At 47.4% G+C, this 22,057-nt stretch overlaps 1 protein-coding gene across 4 annotated transcripts; it reads left to right on the top strand.

Annotated features, from left to right (window-relative positions):
- Positions 1–601: 601 nt before the first annotated feature.
- Positions 602–21,758, top strand: AAAS (aladin WD repeat nucleoporin). Of its 4 annotated transcripts, XM_044443255.1 has the most exons (17): positions 602–766; positions 1,342–1,492; positions 2,596–2,723; positions 3,672–3,784; positions 4,180–4,271; positions 5,307–5,353; positions 6,503–6,601; positions 7,578–7,721; positions 8,641–8,761; positions 9,068–9,192; positions 10,084–10,144; positions 10,749–10,839; positions 12,736–12,829; positions 14,446–14,513; positions 16,948–17,029; positions 19,488–19,572; positions 21,129–21,758. In XM_044443255.1, the coding sequence occupies exons 2-17, from the start codon at positions 1,370–1,372 to the stop codon at positions 21,270–21,272; spliced, it is 1,617 nt and encodes a 538-aa protein (XP_044299190.1). In that variant the 5' UTR covers positions 602–766; positions 1,342–1,369; the 3' UTR covers positions 21,273–21,758. The 4 variants fall into 4 exon arrangements, with proteins under 4 accessions (XP_044299190.1, XP_044299192.1, XP_044299193.1 ...); XM_044443257.1 differs by lacking the exon at positions 7,578–7,721; XM_044443256.1 differs by lacking the exons at positions 602–766; positions 1,342–1,492 and adding an exon at positions 1,599–1,662.
- Positions 21,759–22,057: the final 299 nt, after the last annotated feature.

The raw sequence follows: 22,057 nt of genomic DNA, 5'->3' as shown, positions 1-22,057 counted from the left end.
CTGCGTGGAAGTGTGGATTTCATAATGCTAATGCAGGGGCATTTGCTGTGGACAAATGGAGGGGTGGGAGTGCTTGAGTCTGCATGTACATGCCGCTGTCCCTTCATGAGCTCTCCCCATGCACCCCACCCCACTGTTTCTCCGTCCAGTTGAACTCTGAGACTAGAAATAATTGGTGGAGCTGGGAATGTGGAGAAAACGAATGAGTGGTGGACAAGCACCCCCTGCTGCTTATGAAGTCTATCCTGCACTTCATCGGTTCTGCTTGGTCATCCTGGTCCTGCTTCGAAACGTTAACAGTACAAAATCCCACACATGGCTTCTCAGTGAACCCCAATGAATTCGACGGGACTTGCTTTGGGTCAACCTACGGCGCCGACCCCATGCATACCTACACGCCTGGGGCCGGATGTGCTCAGGGCTCTGCTCCTTTAAGAAATGATCGACGCGCCTGCGCTGACGAGAGTGCCTATTACGGTGGAGAGCCGCTGGGAGGCGCCTCATCCATCAGTGGAATGCCCTCGCGCGCGGGGGCGGGGACTGAGGCTGCGGGGGCCTCGGCAAGCTCAGGCGTCCGTTTATTGGACTCTTCTGGTCCCAGTCGGCACCCGTTGCTGTTGCCCGAACGGTGCCCGGGAAAAGCCAAAGTTTTCCAAAACGAGTTGCGCAGTTCGTCCACTCCCTAGCCTCGTTCCTGCTCCTGCGAAGGAAGGCTGCCTTGCTTCCGCGAAGCTGCGTAGAGAGTCTGGCCGGAGTCCTGGCCCAGGTGAGTGAGAGTGGCTTGAATGAGCGTGGAGGGCCTCGCTTTTTCCCTTTTATGAATGGTTCTTAATGGGGCGCTTCAGTAAATGCGTTGCTAGCAAGTGTCCGCGCCGCCCCTAAGCACGTGCAGTTTCGGAAGTAAGCCTCACCGAGTTCAGGATTGTTATTTAGAAGTATGCCTTAATCCCGTTTTCCTTCAAATAAATTCCAAGCTGCTTGCACTAATGACAGCGATTATTAGTAAATACATAAGCAAGCAACAATAATATAGACTCGAGTGCGTGGAACATTGCTGCTTTAGAACGTAAGGACAACCTGGCTGGATCAGCCCTAAGTATGGTCCAGCATCCTGTTTCCCAGTTCTGGTCATCACACCTAAAAAGGATGTTACCAGGCTGGGAAGGGTGCAGAATCAGGCAACCAAAACAGTCAGCACTGAGGAAATCAGCTCCTCACCGAGGAAAGGTTACAACCCACCAGAGCGATTTAGCTTAGGAAGAAAGCAAACAGTGATAATAGAGCTTTGTGGGAAGCCTTTGTAGCATGGTTTTGTGAATATAAACTCACTCTTTCCTTCAGCTCTGCTTCTTCCTGGACCTCCAGGAGGATGTGTTCCCTAGCGCTCTTCCCACCCCCACCGCCTCCAGGAGACATCACCCTTTATGAATTTAACAATGCCCTGGTTTCTGGTCGCAGCTATGAGAAGCTCCCACTTTCTTTTCAAGGACAGGTAAGGAACAATTTTTAACAACAGGAAGAAGGCAACCTTGAGAGAGTTGGATCTGTCTGAGATGCCCTCCAGATGTCGGGTTACAATCTCAGCATTCCTGACCACTGACCATGCTGATGGGCATTGGAAGTCCAAAATATCTGCAGAGCATCAGATTGAGAGGGGTTGCAGTAGGTATTCTAGTTCATACTTAGCAATATTTTCATTAGGGGAAACTGGAAGGCAAGGGGCAAAAGGTGGACTGATTTTTTCTGTCAGTTAGAAAAACAAAAGAATAGGCTGGTCACCTGCCTCTGGAGGACCAAGGCTTTATCTCTGTTGAGCGGAATTAAATATTTTGAGTAGGACTGACTGGGAGAGAACAGAAAGTTCAAAGAGCCAGCTTCAGAGTTCTAAATGTTGTCTGGGAGCTGCAGTTGAACTACTATTTGTTCTGAATCTGTTTGATTATTCCTACCCAAGGCCTCTGTGGCTAATCACATGCTCTTTCCTGCATAAGTATGAAATTCAAAATGAAGCATTTAGCCAGAGAAAGGTTTTTAAAAGAATTAAGATGGAGGAAACATGAGGGTATAGTAAGTGAATATATAAGCTGTCCAGAGAGCTAAACCACCCACAGATCTTTGACTATGGGGCAGTATAGAAATGGAGTAATAATAATATATGTTAACATGTGTTTTCTTATAAAAATAATAAGTTTGGCCCCAAGAAAACCTGGATTCTGTGACCTGTCTAGTTTGCGTCATTTGTTCTATTCCTCTTAGTCATGTGGAGAGGCAGAAGCAAGGACCTATGCAGAGTATGAAGCTTAGTACTTTTCTTAACCATTTCACAAAGTCTGTTTTTGTAGCTTGAAGGAAGAAGTGTTTGGTGGTTGTTGTCATTGTTGCTGGTGTTCCTGTTAGGTGATACTGTCAGATTCTGAATTCTGCAGTCTTGAATTCCAGTCTGTACTTGTGGCCTAGCAGAATGGTTTAGCAAGCTCCTGCCTATTGTGCTGCTCCAAAACTTTGCTTTGGCCGGTTCTCTGTCTCTCTCAGTACTTTTTTGTTCAAGCAGTTTGGGTCAAGGCTTTTCATTCACTCTTGATTGTCTGGATGCAGCTGGAGGACCTGCCTGTCTTGACCATCCGCAAAGACAGCCTGAAAGCTCACAGCCGACTGGAACATGCCTCCAAGCCGGCCTTCATTCATCATTCTGAGTCTCTTTGGAAGAGGTGCATCAATGCTTGGTGAGTGTGCATCTTCCAGGTTACAGATCTGTGTTTTTAATACCATAGACCTGCCCCAAGTATGTAGGAAAATGGTGTGTGCATTTTGGCTGGTGGAGAGGGTCAGTTGTTGGTGAAGCACTCAGTGGGGCCTTGTTGGTGAAGCACTCAGAAGCTGCCCCCTCTGGATGCTTATCTCTTCTCAGCTCCTCTTTCCAGCATTTCTCTCTGAGCCAAGTTCATGTCCAGTTTTGGAGCTTGGTTGCAGGGAAAATAACCCCTGGAGACATGGGGCAGACTGTGTAGGGGAGTAAGCTGTTTTTTGTTATTAAATAATGCATGCACACATTTCTGCCAAGTGAAAGATCTGTAAATCCACAGATCTGCTGCAAGTGTTTAGAAAACGGTATATGCATTTGGGCTCATGCACCTCTTTCAGTGGGATTCAGACTATCTTTAAACACACAGCTCTGCCAGTTTCATGTGTCATTTAGCCCCATATATTCCTGTCCAATTTGTATGGAAAGGGGTTGGCAGTGTCTGTGGCAGCAGTCCTGTGGAGCATTTCACCCTTCATAGGTTTGTTGCCCAGGTGGGCCATCTCGTTTAGCAGCACACTGATGTGTCCTGTGATTCCAAAAGACACCACTGTCTTTGTGTCAGTCGAATTGGGGTGAGGGTGGGAGATTAATCTTGTAATTGACCTCGTAGAGGAACTGTGTGTGCTCCAGCCCTTTGACTGGTATCAGCCAAGCAGCCTCAGCCCTAGCTTCTCTGAGCCTTGGAGCTCAACTGCAAAAGGCTCAGAGAGATGCTTCGGGGCAAACCAACCAGACCTGAAGCCAAATCCCAGGTTTTGAGCTCACATAGCAAGTATCTTTGCCCGTGATTAGCTTGTGTGCTGAAGACAGAATACTCACAGCCCTCCCTTGGATGTTCAAGAGATGTCGTGTGGTTCTCTGCCCGTAGGCGTGATGTTGGAGTGGCTGGAGTGCTTGAAGAGCTTGCAAATGCAGAGGAGGAAGGAGACATGGACCAGGGAATGAATGAGCAATCTTTGGCGGACTCTATGAAGGAGCTAGGTAGCTTTCCAAATAGTTCTGCACCTGGAGATCTGCCTTTCTTTAGCTTCTCACCGCAAAGGTGTTTCCTGTTTATGGCTCATGACCTTTCCCCGCTTTCCACTTGCTCTTGCAACCCTTTCCTGGAGCCTGTCCTGAGACACCCTGCCTCTTCGACTGCTGGTTCAAATCTTCCCTGCTAAGACAGCTCTGAAGCTGAACAGAAGCCATGCTGCTGCACAGAACAGGAGCTGTGCTCCTGACACAGACCAGGCTCCCTGAACCTAGGAACAAGATTGCAACATCTTCTGTGTGGAGACCTTTGTCAAAGGAATCTCGCATGAACATGGAAGCTTCTTCTCCATGAAGATAGTTGACAGTGTGTTCACCATGGTATCTTTTTTGTTGCTTCTCAGCCCTTCGGTGGATGAAAACTGGATCCCGTTATACATTAGCATTTTGCTGTTGGCTTTCCTCTCTCCATGGCTCCTTCTTTCCCCATTTGTCGGTAAGGCTTGTGCAAAGTAGGCCTGAGCAGAACAGGAAGAAAAGGGTGGCCGGTGGCAAGAGGGTGGCAAGAGTGAAACAGTCCAAACGGACTAAGCTGTGGCAGTTTTCTTTAAAAATGAAGGCAACCTTTTCCTATGCGTTCACAGATTGGACAATGGCCCATCCTTCAAGGCTGTATTCAGGGCATGGCTTGCTTTCGATTCAGTTTTAAAACTTGTTCTTTAAATTATTGATTTATTTTCATGAAATACATTAGAAAGAAAGGAGGAAAGTATAGAAAAGAGGATACAGGGGATATTCCTCAAATATGGCATATAGTTTCAGTATCTAACAAGTTCATGAAAAAGTGAAAATTTCTGTCTATGGTTACATTTAAGTCATTCAGTTCTTGATCAGAATTCTCATGCAGATTAATCTAGTTTATGAAACTAATTGTGAATCCTATCATAGCTTTAGTATTAGAATAAGAATCACTGACAATATTTTTAAAGATTCTGTTTTCATTAGCATTAGTTCAATTGCTCATAATAAGGTTTCCATTTTTCAGTAAATTCTTTAACAGGTCTTCTGTTAACGTAATTGGTTAGTTTCATGATTGTAGCATACTCTGCCTGTCTTTCCAGTCTTCACCAGCTGGACAGCCTTCAGTCTTCCACTTGGAAGCAATTGTTACTTTTGCCACTGCAATCATATATTTAAATAAGTCTAGTATAATCTTTGGATGGGTATTTGGTATGATACTCAGTTCATTCAGTATGAATGAGTGTTTTTAGCACTCATAGGAAAGTCAATTTTAAATGTTTTTGGCATTTCCTCATGTATCTGCTTCCAAAATCTTCTAATTCTGTCATTCATCCACCACATATGGAAAAAAGTCTCATCTACCTCTTTACATTTCCAGCATTTCCCATTGTAATTCTAGTCTGTTTTCTGCATATCTTTTGGGGTAATATGCCTGTTTTAAAACTTGGTCACATTATGAGCGGCTGCTGTCACAGCACTGATTCTGTCTCCATCTGTCCTTCCTCCAAAGCTGCAAAGTGAAGACATGATATCAAAGTTCTCCCAGGCCATGGATTGGTGAGTTCTATATGTTTATGGTTCTTGCCACACATGTAATGCTTTGTTCTATAGGATCTAGGCAGAGGCTGACAAATGTTGGCAGGCCTTATTGGCCTACCCAAAATCAGAGCATTGTTTCTTGTCCAGAACTAGCCAGGTGTTGTTCTTGACCTGGTTTTCCATCCCAAACACTGCATGAAGCCTGGTGAAAAATCTTCTCTCTTTTGCAGCCCTAAGCTTGGGGTTGACGGGCAGGGGCAGGGACCACCCCACCGCCCCTCAGAAACTCACAGCTTGTGCTGGGGAGGGGAAGCTGGGCTTGCTCTGCCGCTGCACGCAGTAGGCATCTTGTGCGCAGAAGGGAAGCCTCTGCCTTCTCCCTCGAACCCAGGCGCTAGGGCACAGGCTGCTCATTCCCAGGTCACCCCTGCAAGAATCCTTCATAGCATCCAATTGCAAACTCACTGACTTCTTTCCCTTTCCCCATAAAAAATTGCACTTTTCCACAGAATTTTTACTCCCGGTCAGTGGGTGGCATATCACCAGCTGTTCTGTGCTGAATTCAGTTACAGTGTTTATGGTTGTTACTGACATTTTATGGGGTAGTTGAATTTTACGGATAGTTGCTATATTCTGTTGATTGATTGATTGATTGATTGATCTATCTATTGCATTTGTATGCTGCCCCATAGGCAGAAGCTCTCTGGGCAGCTCACAGTGCAATATAAAAATACAAAATTTTTAAAGTGTTGTGGGTTTTAATTCTACTTGAAGTCATGCTGAGTCTCATTTTGGGGAAGGGGATGCATCTCAGAAATGTAATATGGTGATAATGATGCTAATGCTGTTGATTATTATAATCATGTAGCCTGTACAACCCATTGGTTCTGTATGCTTAGTCCCCAACACAAACTGGAATCCACCGTAAGTATGTATTAAAATGTTGGTTGGGAAGGAACCTCCTCCTCAACAGTGTGTAGCCATCCTGATTGTGAATGCAAGGGGGTTTGTGGGAGCTTTTTCAGGGGCACTCACTTTGCGCTTGCTTTTTCTGAAATGTGTACTTTAACTCACCTACCCCAAATTTGGCTTTCTTCTGCATTTTAGCTCCCATTGTGCATGAGGCGTGCCTAACACTCCCTTCTCTTCTCTGCCTTGACTCTCCAGGGCAGGCTGCTCCATCCGAGCCTTTGCCTGGCATCCCCACACGAGCAAATTTGCCGTGGCCCTGCTGGATGACTCCATTCGTGTTTACAATTCAAACAGGTAAGGGCCTGGCTTCCCTGCACAGACTTGAGCTGAGCGCTCAAGGACACACCAGACCCATTCACTTGCTCACAGGCAGCAACTTTTAGCAGTGCCTGCTGTACACCAGCCTTCCTCACCCTGGAGCCATCTGGGTGTTTTGGACCAACTCAGGCCTATCCCTCGTGTCCAATGATCAGGAATGCTGGGAGCTGTCATCTGATGCAGCTGGAGGGCGCCAGATTGGGAAAGGCTGCTGTGCACAGCCCAGAAGCTTTAGCTCTCCGTCCATCGCATCACATCAGTCTATAGCATCAGTTTGCAAACTTTAGTCATTTTAAGCCTTCCTGAGGCAATGGGTTGGACCTTGGGGAAGATGCCTTGAATGGCTGACCCAACCCTGAAATCAAGGCGGAAAGAAACGTGCTTCAAAGTCCTTCGAGGCAGGTATTCTGTAACCAGGGTGGGCTGACTTCACCTAGGCTCCCCTTAGCCCACCCACAAGTTTTGGAATTTATGATGCTAAGTCTGCATGCTTTGGTTCCTGTAGCAGCTGTGCATAATGTATCTTTGTAAACTGATCCTGAACCTGAGCTTTTGTTTAAGAACTAACAACGTGCCTGGGGATCAGATCAAGGCAAGAACCATCTAAACCCAGCATTCTTTGCAGGGGTCCTGGCCAGCCCTGGGTTTTTAGTAAACCACCAGAAGTAGGTCATGGCTTGCCAGAGGAACACGGACCTGTGTTCTGCATGATGCTAGAAGTTGCTCAATTCTCCTTGGCATTGCTGCTCAGGACGAACTGAGAATCGCATAGATGCCATTGCACTGCTAACTAGAACGGCAAGGGTGAATCTTGCAACAAAGTCCCAGTTTATGAAACTTGCAGGAAGGCTGTGAGCAAATTGCCAGTTACCAATCTGTGCTCTGGTGCTGCTCTCCTACTGGGGAAGATTTCTGCCGGTTTGGCTACCTCTGCCTGCTGTTTCTTTTCCAGCGCCACAGTCCCAATCCTGAAGCATCGCTTGCAGAGGAACGTGGCGTCGCTAGCCTGGAAGCCGCTGTGCGCATCCATCCTTGCTGTGGCGTGCCACAGTTGTGTGTTGGTTTGGCATCTGGACCCCACTTCCCTTTCCACCAGGTGACCAGCCAGCTGTTGTAGGCCCACCTGCAGTTAGCTCGGTGATGGGGGGCCACGGAGCTGTGATCATTGTCACAGTTTTATTTATTATATTTATATCCCACCTTTTTCCTTACATAATTCTCCTTTTCCTCTCAAACTTATCCCCAGAACAACAACCCTGTGAGGTAGCTTGGGCTGAAAGTCTGTGACTGGCCCCAAGTCACCCAGTTGGCTCCATGACTGAGCAAGGATTAGAACCCAGATCGCCTGGGTCCCAGTCCCATGCTCTTAACCACTACACCACACTGTCTCTCCATCTGGGCCTCAAGGAAGCAGCTGGCAGATTTCTGATGCCCGAGACTGAAGGGAGCTGTTCTTCCCCCCTCCACTGCTTAGCTCTTCCTTGCACTGTAATTTTTTAAAGTTAGACTTTCGTCCCTTCCCAGTTTCTTTTTTCTCACCTCCTCCTTTCCTTCCCCTAGAGATGCATGTAGACTGTACCCCCAACATTTGTTAGCAGATTCAGTTGTGCAAGCAAGCAAGTACACATGAGTCCTTTTTGTATAACACTCAACTTCTGCTACCCGTTGGGGAAGGATGTGATGCCGGCACCCCTCCTGGCTCTTAGAAGGGCTGGGCTCCTGATTATTTTACTGGGCAAACTAGCATCCACCAGATTTTTTCTACTTCAGCTCTCATCATCCCCAGCTAGCACAGCCAATGGTCAGAAGTGATCGGCGTAATAGTCCAGCTCTCTCCTGCTTCTCCACTGGAGGGTTGCGCATGTGTACGTGCTGGAAGCCAGCCTCCTCCAGTGGTGAATCTAGATGCCCTCTCAGGTGCTCAGAATGCCCCAAGACCTGTCTTGCTTGCTTCTGTGCTTCCACATCTCCTGTTCCTGGAGGGATGGAATCCTCTTACTCTCCTGTCCCTGCAGACCTTCGTCTGGCTGTGCCCAGGTGCTCAGCCACCCTGGCCACAGCCCCATCACCAGTCTGGCCTGGGCTCCCAGCGGAGGATTGCTCCTGTCGGCCTCGCCTGTTGACACTGCCATGCTTGTGAGTACCAGGCACGGTTTGTGCTGTTGTGGTGCGTGATGATGGAGGGATAGCGCGGAAGCTGTGGCAGGCAGCATGCACGATGAGATGGGATCACGGTGACCTCTGTGCAAAAGGGCGAGAAGACTTTTCCTGCCAGCAGTCACGAAATACACTTGTGGCCAGGCGTGTTCCCAGGTACCATTCCTGCAGCAGCCTAAAATGAGGTTCCTTTTTGGCTCTTGGCTGCCTGTCACACAAGGTGCCAGAGGGAGGCTGTGTTTTCCTCCAAAAACAAATTCCCCTCTTTTGCCCTGTCCATGCCAGGTGTGGGATGTCTCCACAGAAAACTGCATCCAGTTGCAGTGGTTAGGAGGAGGTGGGGTGACTTACCTAGCCTGGTCACCCGATGGCAGCAAAGTGCTAGCAGCTACGCCTTCAGCAGTCTTCCGGTGAGTAGAAAGGCCTGATAGCCCGCAGTCTCCAGTCAGCTCTCTGCCTTTTATGGCACTGGCCAGATGGCAGATCACTCTGGAAAAGACTGAATTTCTGTCATTTCCTTTGATCTGCACCCAAAGCAATTTTCCTTGGTTTAATATATGTTTTGCTACTTTTAAATCTACTTCCCGATTAGATTTCTGTAACGCGCTCTACGTGGGGCTACCCTTGAAGACGGTCCGGATACTTCAATTGGTTCAAAACAGAGCTGCCAGGCTGCTGACGGGGACTGGGCGTTGTGTTCACATGACTCCAGTTCTCCGTCAGCTTCACTGGCTCCCCATTGAAGTCCGGGCCCAATTCAAGGTGTTGGTTATCACCTATAAAGCCCTCAACGGCTTGGGACCTGGTTATCTAAAGGAACGCTTGCATCCATATATGCCCTCCCGCCCCTTGAGATCGGCAGCAGAGGTCGTTCTCCAGGAACCCTCTGTGAAAGATATTAGGAGGGTGAGTACCCGGAGGAGGGCCTTCTCTGCGGTGGCACCCCACCTATGGAATGCACTCCCCAGAGAGGTCCACCTGGCGCCATCGCTATTTGGTTTTCGGTGCCAGGCCAAGACCTTTTTATTTAAATGACATTTTAATTGTTAACTGGTTTTATTTAATGGTTTTATATTTGCCAAGAAACTCCGAATTTTTAATATCATCTTATGCCTGATTGTTTGTTGTTTGTGAGCCGCCCCGAGGCTTCGGCAATGGGCGCGGCATAGAAATGTTATTTATTAATCAATCCTTGTATGTTTTTCTTTATGACTGCCCAGAGAGCTTCAGCTGTTGGGTGGTGCAGGAATGTAATTTTTAAAAAATAGCTTGCCTATCTGTGCTTGTGCTTCTGTTTGCAGAGTATGGGAGGTTCAAATGTGGACTTGTGAGAAGTGGCCAACTATCAAAGGCGCCTGCCAGGTATGTTGGTGAGCATCAAGCAGAAAGGTTGGGAAGTGGGCAAGGAGAACGTGTTGATAAGGGAAAAAGCAGATGCAATCCAGTCCTCCTCCTCCTCGAATTTCTACTACTTTCTTGTAGGTCTCTTTCTTTCGATTGTTAGGCTGTCCTATTAATGGCAAACAGGGTAGCTTCCAGTCATTGATCTTGTTCCCTCTTAGGATGAATCTGCTAACTCTTTGCCTGGAGGGTACAGTAACGGGTTGTGGGACTGTGTGGTTTCATGAGGCCTGCCCAGTGGCTTTGCTGAGTTCTTTTAAAAATGTAGGTGTGGGTCCCTCTCTTATTCACCCAACCACATGGGTTCCCTTCAGAGCCCATGTCTCATCGGAGCCTCACTTCGTCCGATTTCTCTGCCCCATCATCGGTTCTCATGTTTTCCTTTATGGAGCCCTCCCTCCCTAACTGTGCCTATCCGGACATGCTCCCATCTGCACAACTTGGCACAGAATGTCTTGGACGTCAGGGAGCGTCTGTAGCTCAAGATTCCAGACCCTTTGTTTTGCCTGCACTTAATGTTCTCCCACCTGTGTCTCTCCCATGTTCTTCCCCCTCCCGACCCAAGACTGGCTGCTGGAGTCCAGACGGTAGCCGCTTGCTCTTCACAGTCCAAGGGGAATCAGTGATATACTCCTTGTCCTTCTTGGAATACAGTGGTGAGTACATCTGGTGAGAATAGTAAGGCCTTGTGGATTCTGGAGAGGCAGGCAGTGGTTTTGTGCCCAGATTTCTTTCCTTTGGCCTTTTAAAAATGAAGTAAGATCCGGCCCCTAAGGCTGTGGTAGTATGCCCCTTTTTTAAAGTGCAGGTGATCATACAGTGCTAAACAAATTTTCTGCTGCCCAGGGGTTGGCTTTGGTGCCCTGTGTAGCTTCTAAACCTTTTACACCATTTGACTGACCTTGTGTAACATTCCACTGGCAGAAGACATTGTACAAAATAACTAAATGGACCCAAAGCTGCGTTGGCTGTAGAATTCAGTTTTTGAGAGGGACAGGCGTCGCATTGGCAAGTGCAGTCTTGCAGCTTGTCATTAGTGCTAGGAAATAGGTGGGGAACAAGATGACTTCTGCTGAAAAGAACTTCTTGGGAAATGCCAAGAAAGCCACGCCCTACATCTGAAAAATGTTGGCTTTGTAAGCATTTTCTATAGGATCTGTATAGAACCTCTCTCAGCAAAATACTGTCTAGTGATGGTGTGATTTCCTTTCTATCCTGGTATACTGTGCAGCTCATTGCATTAAACCACTTAGTGGCAAGATATGGTCTGCTTTGGCATACTGCCTGAAGTCTGAAGGATTCTGCAGGTTAATAATGTGCCAGGGCCAACTGCAAAGGGTGTAGAAATTGGGCATTGCTGGGTTCCAAATACCAGCAGTGCTGCCATGAGCACTTTGCCTCTGCCCTCCCTGGGTGCTCTATGCAGTGTAAGAGGATTCTGGAGTCACATGCCCTGCCTTCTCTGGGTTAAGCAGTACACTGAGGGTGTAAAAGGGCAGGTATACTCAGGTGGGCGCAGATTTCGTTTTTTCCTAAAGGCCTGCTAGACTGCTACACTCTTCAGGGAGGCCTTGTTGTTCATGCCACATCCTGCAGAGTCCCACCTGGCAGCAGCATGGCAACAGGCCTTCTCAGTGGTGGCACCCTCCCTTTGGAATGATCTCCCCTCTGTGATACACTAAGTACCACCAACCATTGGCTTTCACCAATGATTAAAATCTGTTGGCTTATTGCTTTTCCCAAACATTAACCTGCCCAAATGTTGAGCTTTCAGAATGCTTTAATAGCTGCCAATGGCTTTAAGACTTTTAAAATGAGAACTCGTATATAAGTATTTTTTTAAAAAATATCAAATAGTACATGAAGAAAATCACACTGAGGGGTGGATTACTTCCCTACCCCACAGGTTCCTTTTTATGTAAATTATTGCTCTCTGCCCCCCTCCCTGGCACCCTTGCCTTTCCTGCATTATCCCAGGCAGAAGTCTGGATAGAATATTCCTCATTGTGCCTTGCCTGGCCATCACTGGGCCCCATCCAGAGTTCTCTGCACTCTTATGGCCAGCACTTTCGTCTGGGATTATTAATGAGTCGTTGAGGTCTGAGCTGTGTGAGTTTCTGCTCCCTCGCAGCCATCAGTGCTCTGCCACAAGACAGGTCTTGCTTGCTGGTTTCCCTGTTCATGGCTTGCCCTTTATCAGGGAAGCCCGGGCCAGTGTGTGTGGTGTTTTCTTGTTCTCACCGTGTGGGGGCTGTGATGGTGGGGGAGAATGACCCTTGCACGATTTGGTAAGCACTGTGGCTGACGGGGAGCTGGATGCAGCCATTGATCTGAGAAAGTTGCTTGCAGCTGTAATGCCCTCCTTTCCTAGTACTTATTACAGAGGCATCTCTCTCAGATTTCGGACCTTGCTTTTTGTGCCCTGTCCTGCCACACAGAAGAGCCGCTCATCCTGTGCTTACTAGCAGATTCTGTGTTTTAAAACGTGCTTCTGCCATTCTCCTGTCACTTGGTTTCCCTTGGAAAGACGCCTTCATCCTCCTGTTTTTCAGGTGAACAGCAAGGGCAGGTCGGTGGATCAAAAACGGCTTCCATCGTGGCGGATTTGTCGGAGACCACATTCGAGACTCTGTATGGGGAGGAAAGGTAAAAGAAAGGGACTATAGATGAAGCCATGCATGTGCCTGGATTCCACAGGAATGCTGCACAAGTGCAGAAGCAGGTGTTGGGTGCTGCTTGGAGTTGCAGGGGTAGTCTTGGAAATATGGATATGCTGATTGGTGGACTCTCCTAAGGGAGCAGTTGGGGTTGGGGCGCTTCCCCGGCAGGATTTCCAGTGGTCAGGAGGCTTCAAGTCCCATCCCGCTTCCTGTTATAAGCAGAATAAGCCCTCACCAAAGCTCTCGTGCTTTAAAAAAAAAAAACCCTTGGGATTATCCATGTGAAGTGCTTAAAATGCTTATTTATTGCTTTTAAATGTTTGTTTTTGTGCTTACATTGCCCAGTCCTGACGTAGCCTTCCCCATCTCACTGCTGGAAATCCTACTCAGCTTCCACCTGGCTTGTGAAGTTCTGCCAGGCACTTCCCACGCAGCGTCTAGCCCAGCCTTTCCCAGCTGGGCGCCCTGTGGGTCTTTTGCATTGCATCTCCTACAGTCCTTACAATTGGCTATGCTGATAAGAGTTGGTTGACGGTGGCTTATGCCCAAACATCTGGCAAATTTATTTATTTAAAACTTCCGTATGCCATCAACACATGCCTTGGCATGTCAGGATGGCTCACCATACAATTAAAAACAATAAAATGATCTTTATAAATAACAAATTCAATAAAAGATTACAAAAAGACAAAAAATCGAAAACAGAGAGAGCGACTGTTCAACAATAAAATATTAGTTTTTTAAATGGCAATTAAATAAAAAGGTTTCAACCTGGCACTGAAAATAATATAAACTTGGCACCAGGCACACCTCTCCAGGGAGCACATTCCATAATCTGGGCGCCACCACAGAGAAGGCCCTGCTCGAGGTAGATGATCTTTTTATCTCCTTTAAAGAGGGTTCCCAGAGCAGAGCAGAGCCCGCAGATCTTAAGGGGCGTGAGGGCATGGCGCTCCTTCAGGTATCCCGGTCCCAAGCCATTCAGGGCTTTATAGGTTAAAACCAGCACCTTGAATTGGACCCGGACTTCAACTGGAAGCCAGTGTAGCTGGTAGAGGACCGGCGTTATATGAGAATAACGACCGGTCCCCGTCAGCAGCCTGGCAGCTCTGTTCTGTACCAGCTGAAGTATCCAGACAGTTTTCAAGGGCAGCCCCACGTAGAGCACATTACAGTAATCTAACCATGTTGTACGCCATGTTGGGGAACCTACTGCCTAATTTATCTAGTCTAACTCCCCAGAGGCTTGCTGCCAGAACATACCGTACAGCCATTATCTCCCCGAAACTGCTGAGTTTCACAAACTGTACCCACAGCAGAATATACACAACCCTGGCATTAAACTAGGTCTATTTTTGCATTTTTGTTATGTTTATCCATATCTTTAAAATATGTAGCCTTAATAAGCAATGTTCAAGTTCTGTGCTATTCCTGCCATGCAACTATAATTACTAAGGAGGTGATCATTGGCATTCCATTCTGTTCTGGATCCCAGCCCTTCCCTTCCCATCATGGCTGAAGTTTGCACGTGGATCTCTTTCTTTGGGCCTTTCTTGGCTTCACCTTTGTTGATTTTAATTTCATTTTATCCCTGTGCTCCAGGATTGGAGGGGAAGTACAGTCCATGGTTTGGGACCCAAGTGGTGAGAGGCTTGCAGTTGTCATCAGAGGTAAAATTGTGTACCTTCAAAAATCTGATCAGTCTGGGGGAGATGATGTGTGTGTTTTCCATGCAGCACACCAGTGTCATTCTTGTTTGTACTTGCCCACTTTCTGAAAGCACGTGATCAGCAGTCTGGTCCTTTCTACTTGGTCTTTGCATGTGTTTTAAGGAGTAAAGAATGCCATGAGCACATGTTTCTTGCTAGTTAGCTTTGCTTTTTTAAATTTATACTGATAACTAAAAAGGGGAATCAGCATTAGGTACATAAAAGAAAAAAAAATGTCAGGAGTCCCAGAATAGCTTTCTCCATAAGAAAAAATCTTTTATTTTGGAAACATCATTCCTGCACAGAAAAATTATATTCCTATATCCTTGAAGAAGGCCTCAACAAAATAAGTTGAATATGTTATGTTTTTATCAGGACATGTTTTTTATAAAATTCATAGGATTTATTACTACTGTTTTAAGATATTCCCTCTTTTTTGCTTCTGTGTTTCTATCTGTTGCATCATAAGGACCTCAGTGAGGAGTGCATGATTTTTCCCACTTTTTTTCCATCGTTGCAACAGCCCTGTGAGATGGAATGAACTGGGAGGGTTATATTCTTAAAGACAACCTAGAAATAATTTTAAATTAAATAACTGGTTCAAGGTCAGCTTGTGAGCTTCATGACTGAGCGGGGATTTGAACCTGGGTCTTCCCAGCCCTGATCCACTGCCATTAACTGCTGCACCTCACTGATTAACTTAGCATTAAGTCTGAACATGTTGGAGTGCTGCCTAATGTCATAATGGGGACCGAACATGCAAAACAGTCTGGCTACGAAGTGAGATAAACCTTTGTGATCTGTTTCATGTTCAGTGGAATAAATGATGAATGAAACATGGCATAATGTACACTAGCCTGATGAATTTTGCAGCCAAAAGGGAACATCAAAATTAATTTTTCTTTATGCAGAATTTAAATTTATTTACGTGCCAAGTAGTCATATTTTCAACACAGTTATTTAGACTGGGCTAAGGAGCAAAGCTTCGTGGTGATCTTCCTTTTGCTTCCTCTCAGCCCAGCTGATTCCAACTATATGAGGGCCCATTTTACTATTCTTTTTGCTGCCATATTTGAGCATGCATACTGAAAATGCACGCATGCCTCACCCAGTGAGAAGGTCATGCATGTGCACTCTTCTGTGTGTAGCTCTTAAAATAGAAAGCCGCCGTTGGGAAAAGTTCTGCTCATGTATATTTGAAAAAAGAACAAGGCTGAAAAAATCCACACTTCTCACTTGACAGAGTCTGTGCGCATATTGCACTTTGCACATGCCTACCCCGCTCCAAATGGTGACACAGCCCTTTGTTTCACCCTGTCCTCCTGAAGACGGGACAGGCACACCACGCATCAGTCAAAGAGCATGAAATGGCTTGTACTTACAATGCTTAAAATAACACTAATCTGCATTTTAAAACAGTCCGTGATTCCTTCTAAAGCTGGAGCTTCAGAGAGAGGGCAAAAGGGGGAAGCTCAGGCTGCATCTTGATTCAACATTCCTACCATGAGATTCCAAATCCAGCAGGACTTCTCTGAATTAGCAGTGCGATTCTTTGCATGTTTCCTTCAATGCACGGCCCCGCAGTGTTCACTGGGGCTTGTTCCCAAGTAAGTGTGCATCCAGTGGTGCCGGAAAAGCCAACCTCATAGTTCCTGGTGAAGGTGCATGGTGGGACTGCTGACCCAGCTGATTCCCCTAGCTCAGGCCTTGCCCTGCTGTGACCCAAGAGCAAACGCATTTGCAGGGTAAATTTCAGTAAAAAGATGGCTCCCCTCCAATGTATAAGCAGTCTCCACAGGAATGAGAGCGACAATATCTCATCACATGAGCATCAGTTGATCTACTAAATCTTTAATCCCAAGCTAAAATTGCTTCTTGCATTTCCCACTAATGGAAACAGACAGGCAGACAAATAAACACAGGCTCTGGTATCCTTAAAAAGCCCAGCAATTTGTCGGCAGGCGGACTGCTTCCTTCGGCTCCATATTTGATGAAGGATGCTGCTGCTTTCCAGTTGATGTGCCCTTTGTAAAGCGGCAGCTGCGGTGTTCCTTCTGACATGGTAATTGCAGAGCACTGGTCTGCTGGCTTGCCGTCTCTGATGCTCAACAGGTTTGAGCCAGGCCGTTACAGGGAAGCGGGATCCTCCAGAATCCCCGCACCTGCTAGGGAGCTCGTTGTTGGAAGATCTGCCAGGCCGCAAAGGTGCAAATATGCCTGAGGTGCTGAAGCCTTGCCCGGAGAGCCTTCTGCCCTAGCCGTCTCCAGAGGTCCCACCTGGTTTCCAAAGCACATGGTTCAGCCTCCCATCATGGCCCTGAAGGCCCAGGCTTGCAAGAGCAGGCTCTTCGTGTGCATCTCCACATTCCCTTACATTTCATTTTCCTTCTGGTAGGAGGCCGTGATGAATCCAGCAGAAGGGCCATCATCGCCGTGTTTCGGACCCGCAACAGCCCTGTGTTTGAACTCTTGCCATGGTTTGTATTGACACATTTTGGTGGTTTGATCTGAAACTGGAGATGATCCCCCCAGCCTTGCATCCTCCTAGCCCTTGTTCTGCAGGGGCGAACATGTTCACAGCATGGCTCTGGTCAGGCGACTGTCCCTTTAGCTCAGGATTCTTCTGTCTGGCCTGGCAGTGGCTTTGCAGGGTTTCCGGCAGAGGTTTCCCCCATTACCGGATGCCTGGTCTCCCTTTCTGGCTTTCCCTGGAAATGCCAGGGGCTGAATCTGAGGTTTTCTGCAGATGGACCACATCCCTCCCAGGTGCTACAGGCCCCTTACAGCTCAGTAGTAGGAAAGCGTGATTGGGTGAGGGGACTTCACAGTTCTGTTCCCCCAGCCATAAAATGGAATGGGACTTGCACAAGGCTGTCCCACATAGGAAAGACAAATCTCCCAGCAGCAGCATTCATGGTTGGGTGTGAAGCCTTCCTATTTGTTTTTCTGCATGTCTTCATCATGAGATGTTCCAGGGGTACATGCAGTGAAATTGTGTTGGGCTGATTGCGCACGAGGGTGAACATGTGGGAGGGGAATGCCACTTCCTGCGTTGGAGACCTAGTGTGTGCCTTCTGTCCCTCAGCCCATTACTAGGCGTCTTTGTGAAGATCGGTAAGACATGCAGAGCGCTCCCTCCTATGAAAGTACCATAGTGCTGAGAGCCCTGGCAGCATAATGGTGAGAGTGTTGGATCGGGACTTGAGAGAACCAGGTTCACTTCCTCACTTGGCCATGAAGTTCACTGTGTGACTTTGGGGCAGTTGCTGGCTCTGAGTATAACCTACCTCAGAGGGTTGTTGGGAAGATAAAATGGAGAGGCAGGTTATGCCTTGGGTTCCTTGCAGGGAAGAAGGTATAAATATAATAAATACACAAATAAATAGAGACACCACTTTTGTATTAACTGCATTTAAGAAAAATAGGAAAGCTCTATATCAAACTACAAACATTGTTGCTATAAATTATGTAGATTAAGCAAAGCTGAACCAGATTTGCTCTTCTGCATTATTTGGAAAAGCAGCAATGACTGGCACTGATGGGTCCTGGGCACCAATAATCATACTGAGCCTGACACACACACACACACACACACACACACACACACACACACAGTGAGTGACTGAGTGGGTGAGTGAGTGCACCTAAGCAGTGCACTATATTAAAATTCAAGCACTGAGATTTTTAGATTGCTAAATTCTCTATGCAATGCCATAAAACTCAATGGAAGAGCACCGGAAAGGTTTTGGATCCGGTCTCTGGCATCTCCAGAGACCTTGAAGATCAGCTGTTAGCCAGAGAAGACACTAAACCATAAGAAAGACTCCGCATAAAGCAATTACATACCTACAGGATTCAGCAACTGTACACATAACCCTGCTTATGAGTAAGTGTTACATTACTTGAAGACTGCAGCCCTTTGTTGAGTTCTTTCGCTATTTTTCTTCCTCCAAGTAATAACCATACCATTATCAGCAACGGGAGGGAAATTCAACCTGGTAGCTGGTGTCATCTGCCCCAGTCCGAGGTGTGTCCTGGGAATGAAGATGTTTTGGTCTGACTGCAAGGTGCCCCTCTACCCCTGCCAGAAAGCCCCTCAGGGCCCTCCCTGCTGGCAGTCACAGCAGTGGGCATGTTCTGCTGCCTCCTGGGAAGAGCTGCGCAGGCAGACGTCCCTCGTGTGTGTGGGGCGAGGATCTCATTATCCTTTCTTGTGGACCCCGTAGGATTGCACCCTAAAGGTATTTGAATTAAAAGCAGTCCCTGATTAGATTGGGCCACAGATTAAAAAACATTTTAAACTTCGTATCCCGTCCCACCTCAGGCTGCTGAGTGCACTTCTGCTTGTGTTGCCTATACATTTCCTTGCACACACACTGGGATCCAGCATCTTTCAGCTTTCTGATGGTTTTAAGGTCTTCTCAGGAGTGATGGCATTATTATGCCGTTAGCATGTGTAGTGTTTTCCATTTCTGACTAGGTGTTTATAAACAGAAGGCTCTAGGATGCTTCCTGAGGACTTCAGATCTTTGGAAAAGGAGGATCTGAGTGTTCAAAATGGGTTGGCCCAAGATCACCCTGGGCAGAGGCCAGCAAGGGATGAATATGTCCAAATGCAGTTGCTCATGCTTAGTCTTGTTTGGGTTTCAGGGGACAGGGGGGTAGACTAAGGGGTTAAGCCCAAGACTTAATGTGTTTCTAAGGAAAGTAGGATGTGGTGCCTGTCTTTACAATTGGGATGCACGCAGAATGGAGTTCCTACTGTATGGGTGAACCAGTGGACTTGTCTTAACTCAGCATCTGGCATGGCTGGTGCAGTGGGGAAGGCTGACCGGTGCAGGCTCCGAGACCAGCTCCAGCAAAAGCCTGCAGGTGCCCCATGCAATAATGGTCTCCCCTCTCTCCTCCCCTCCCCTCCCCTCCCCCCTCCTTCAGTGGTTTCTTGCAGGGTGAAGATGGTACACAGCCCCAGCTGGTGGCTTTCCACCCTTGCTTTCAGAAAGGGGCCCTCCTGACAGTGGTGAGTTCAGCCTTCGAAGGCAGAGGAGTGGCTTATGCAGAGGCATCGTACTGGCCTGGGCGAAAGCAGCCCCAGCAGCTGCTCGCTTGTCTAAGCTGTGCCTAAAGGGATTTAGCCAGACATGGACCAGTAGAACTGAGCGAAAGAAGAACTTACTGGCAGCCTTCCTCAGAAATCACACTTTAAGTGTTAGCGCTTCAGAGCTTTGGTGGGCCGGACCTCACTTTGGGCGGAAGGGGGACAAGTGGTCTGAGGCTGGTGGCCCACTTGGATCACTGTTCAGATTAGTGGGGAGGGGGCAGGATTCTGCTGTCGGCACGAAGAGGTCCATGGTAAAAAAAAAGGCAAGGGATGAATTTTGCTCACAATTGGGACTTTAACCAGTCACCATATTTGGGATTGGATGTTTTCCCCCGGACAGACTGGGTTGTTTCCCAGTTATGTGGAGCTTGGCTTGTTTGCATGGGAGATCCAGAACAGGAGACTGTTCTGATTAAGCATACCGTGCTCTGGATTGCATGGATTGTACTATTCAGATGGGTGGGACGGGGGGTGGTATCTCAGACACTGTTTTATAGTTCATGATTTTGTCCTGGACTAAGTGCAGAAATCAGCAAGCTAAGAATCTAGTTTGTAAGTTAAAATCACATTTCGAGCCCTTACGGCAATGTTTCCCAAACCTCTGGTAACAGTGGCATGTATTATTCTCCTGAAATGAAGCAGGAGTCATACTTCACTATTACCACTGAAAAAGCTTAGAATTAGTCTGGAAGGGACATTGCTCCTCTCAAAGGAGGTCATAGTGGAGGAACGAAGCCCAAAGCAGTGACTCATACAGAGATGCAACAAGCGTACTCCTTCAAGAATAGGTCATTTTGTGGCATCCATCCATTGGATGTGGTTGAATGAATCCGTTGCTTTTGAGAGCAAGGGAATCCTGGCGTTTGCTCTGCACCCCAAGACAACAGATAGGATGGAGGCAGTCCCAGAGCAGCAGTTAACAAAAAAGCCCAGCAGCAGCTTCCTCTATTTGTTTTTATTTATTTGGTATGTTGATTTTTTGGAGCATCATTATTTGTTGCAGCTAACTAGGCAAGTTCTCTCATGGCATGCTAGCATTCTGGGAACAAGTTTGGAAAGAAGTACTGCAAAGAACCGCTTGAGAAATGTGTAACATGGACAATTCAGAGACACAGCCAGGAGGGCAGGATCCTTGCAGTCATCCTAAGGCTGTTAAATGATGCAAACGAGCAAGAACGTGCCACTTTTAGACACCTTTACCAATGATAGAAGCCCGCCCTGTCCTGCTGCTGGAGTTGGCTAAACAGCCTTCTCCAACCTGGTGCTCTCCAGACAACCCCGACCATTTCTGGCTAATGGGAGCACTGGCCATATTGACTGGGAATGATGGGGATTCTGACCCAGCAAGCTGGAGGGTTCCAGATTGGGGAAGGCCAGGCTGAAGTTCAGCCTAAGCTGTATGATTGAATCAGCCTGCTTGATGGACTGGAAGGGGACCCCTCTTCTCACACTGCATTTTTTATTTCTCTCCTCAGTGCTGGTCAACTGGAACCATCAGCCACATACCTTTCTTCTTCGTGACTGCCCAGTTCCCCTCTTTTAGCCCTGGGCAGAGTCCTCTTGTGCCCTTGGGCGGCAGAAGCAGTGCCCGGGACCAGCCACTCTTTTCAGAACTGTGAAGGTCAGCACGCACTGGGCTTGCCCTCAGAACGGCTCCGACTTCCCCGCCAGTTCTGCATCCCAAAACCACCAGAGGTCTCGACTGACAGGGCAGTCCAACATTTAGAAGAACATCTTTTGTCAGATGCAGCTTGGCATGGATCACAAGGCCTGCTGCCTACCTGTCCACAGGTAGTCTTCTGAGGAATGCCTGCCATCTGAGAGGGACAATGTTGTGGTTATGTCTGAGGCAGAAAATAAGAGAGACAAAGGATGAATGCCTTATTTCTGCCTGCTGTTTTTTCTTTTCCTGTGCCTGTTGATGCATTCTCAAAGCTTCTGCTTCTACAAACAGAACCAGTTTGGAGTTTTTTGTAATCAAGAGCCACGTTTGTCAGAGGGCAAAGAAAGCCCATTTCCACTTGCTGCCTGTTCTGGAACTTTCACAAACCACTGTGCCGCTCTGTAAATTTCATGCCGCTAGAAATAGAAGCCTTGCCACTGTTTGCCTTTTTCTTTATGCTGGTGTGAAAGGAGAGGTGAGGGGCTCAGAGGTTGCAATGCAGAAGGATCTTCAGTCCCCTGCACCTCTAGGTAGGGCTTGGGAAAATGCCTGCATGAAATGCCTGAGTCCCTTTGCTGCCAGCAGTACTGGGCCAGGCAGGTCCATGGCTTGTCTCTGTAGAAGGCGGCTCCCTGCCTTGCTAAATAAAGGCCAGGTGTTGTTATCCTGGAATGCAGATGGTGCATAGCTGGTAGGAACAGAGGTGGTGGGGAAGGAGTGGGAGGCAGGTGATATCTGCCC

The sequence above is a fragment of the Varanus komodoensis genome, unplaced genomic scaffold, assembly GCF_004798865.1.
Source record: "Varanus komodoensis strain SLA01 unplaced genomic scaffold, ASM479886v1 scaffold41, whole genome shotgun sequence".
Classification (NCBI taxonomy): Eukaryota; Metazoa; Chordata; class Lepidosauria; order Squamata; family Varanidae; genus Varanus; species Varanus komodoensis.
Note: the sequence above shows the minus strand (reverse complement) of the source record. Positions and strands in the feature narration are given on the sequence as shown.

Excerpts from the sequence above, each read along its gene's own strand:
- AAAS (XM_044443255.1), top strand. The coding sequence starts at position 1,370 with ATGTGTTCCCTAGCGCTCTTCCCACCCCCACCGCCTCCAGGAGACATC. Across the intron at positions 10,145-10,748 it reads CTATCAAAGGCGCCTGCCAG|ACTGGCTGCTGGAGTCCAGA; the intron begins GTATGTTGGTGA and ends TCCCGACCCAAG. Across the intron at positions 10,840-12,735 it reads GTCCTTCTTGGAATACAGTG|GTGAACAGCAAGGGCAGGTC; the intron begins GTGAGTACATCT and ends CCTGTTTTTCAG.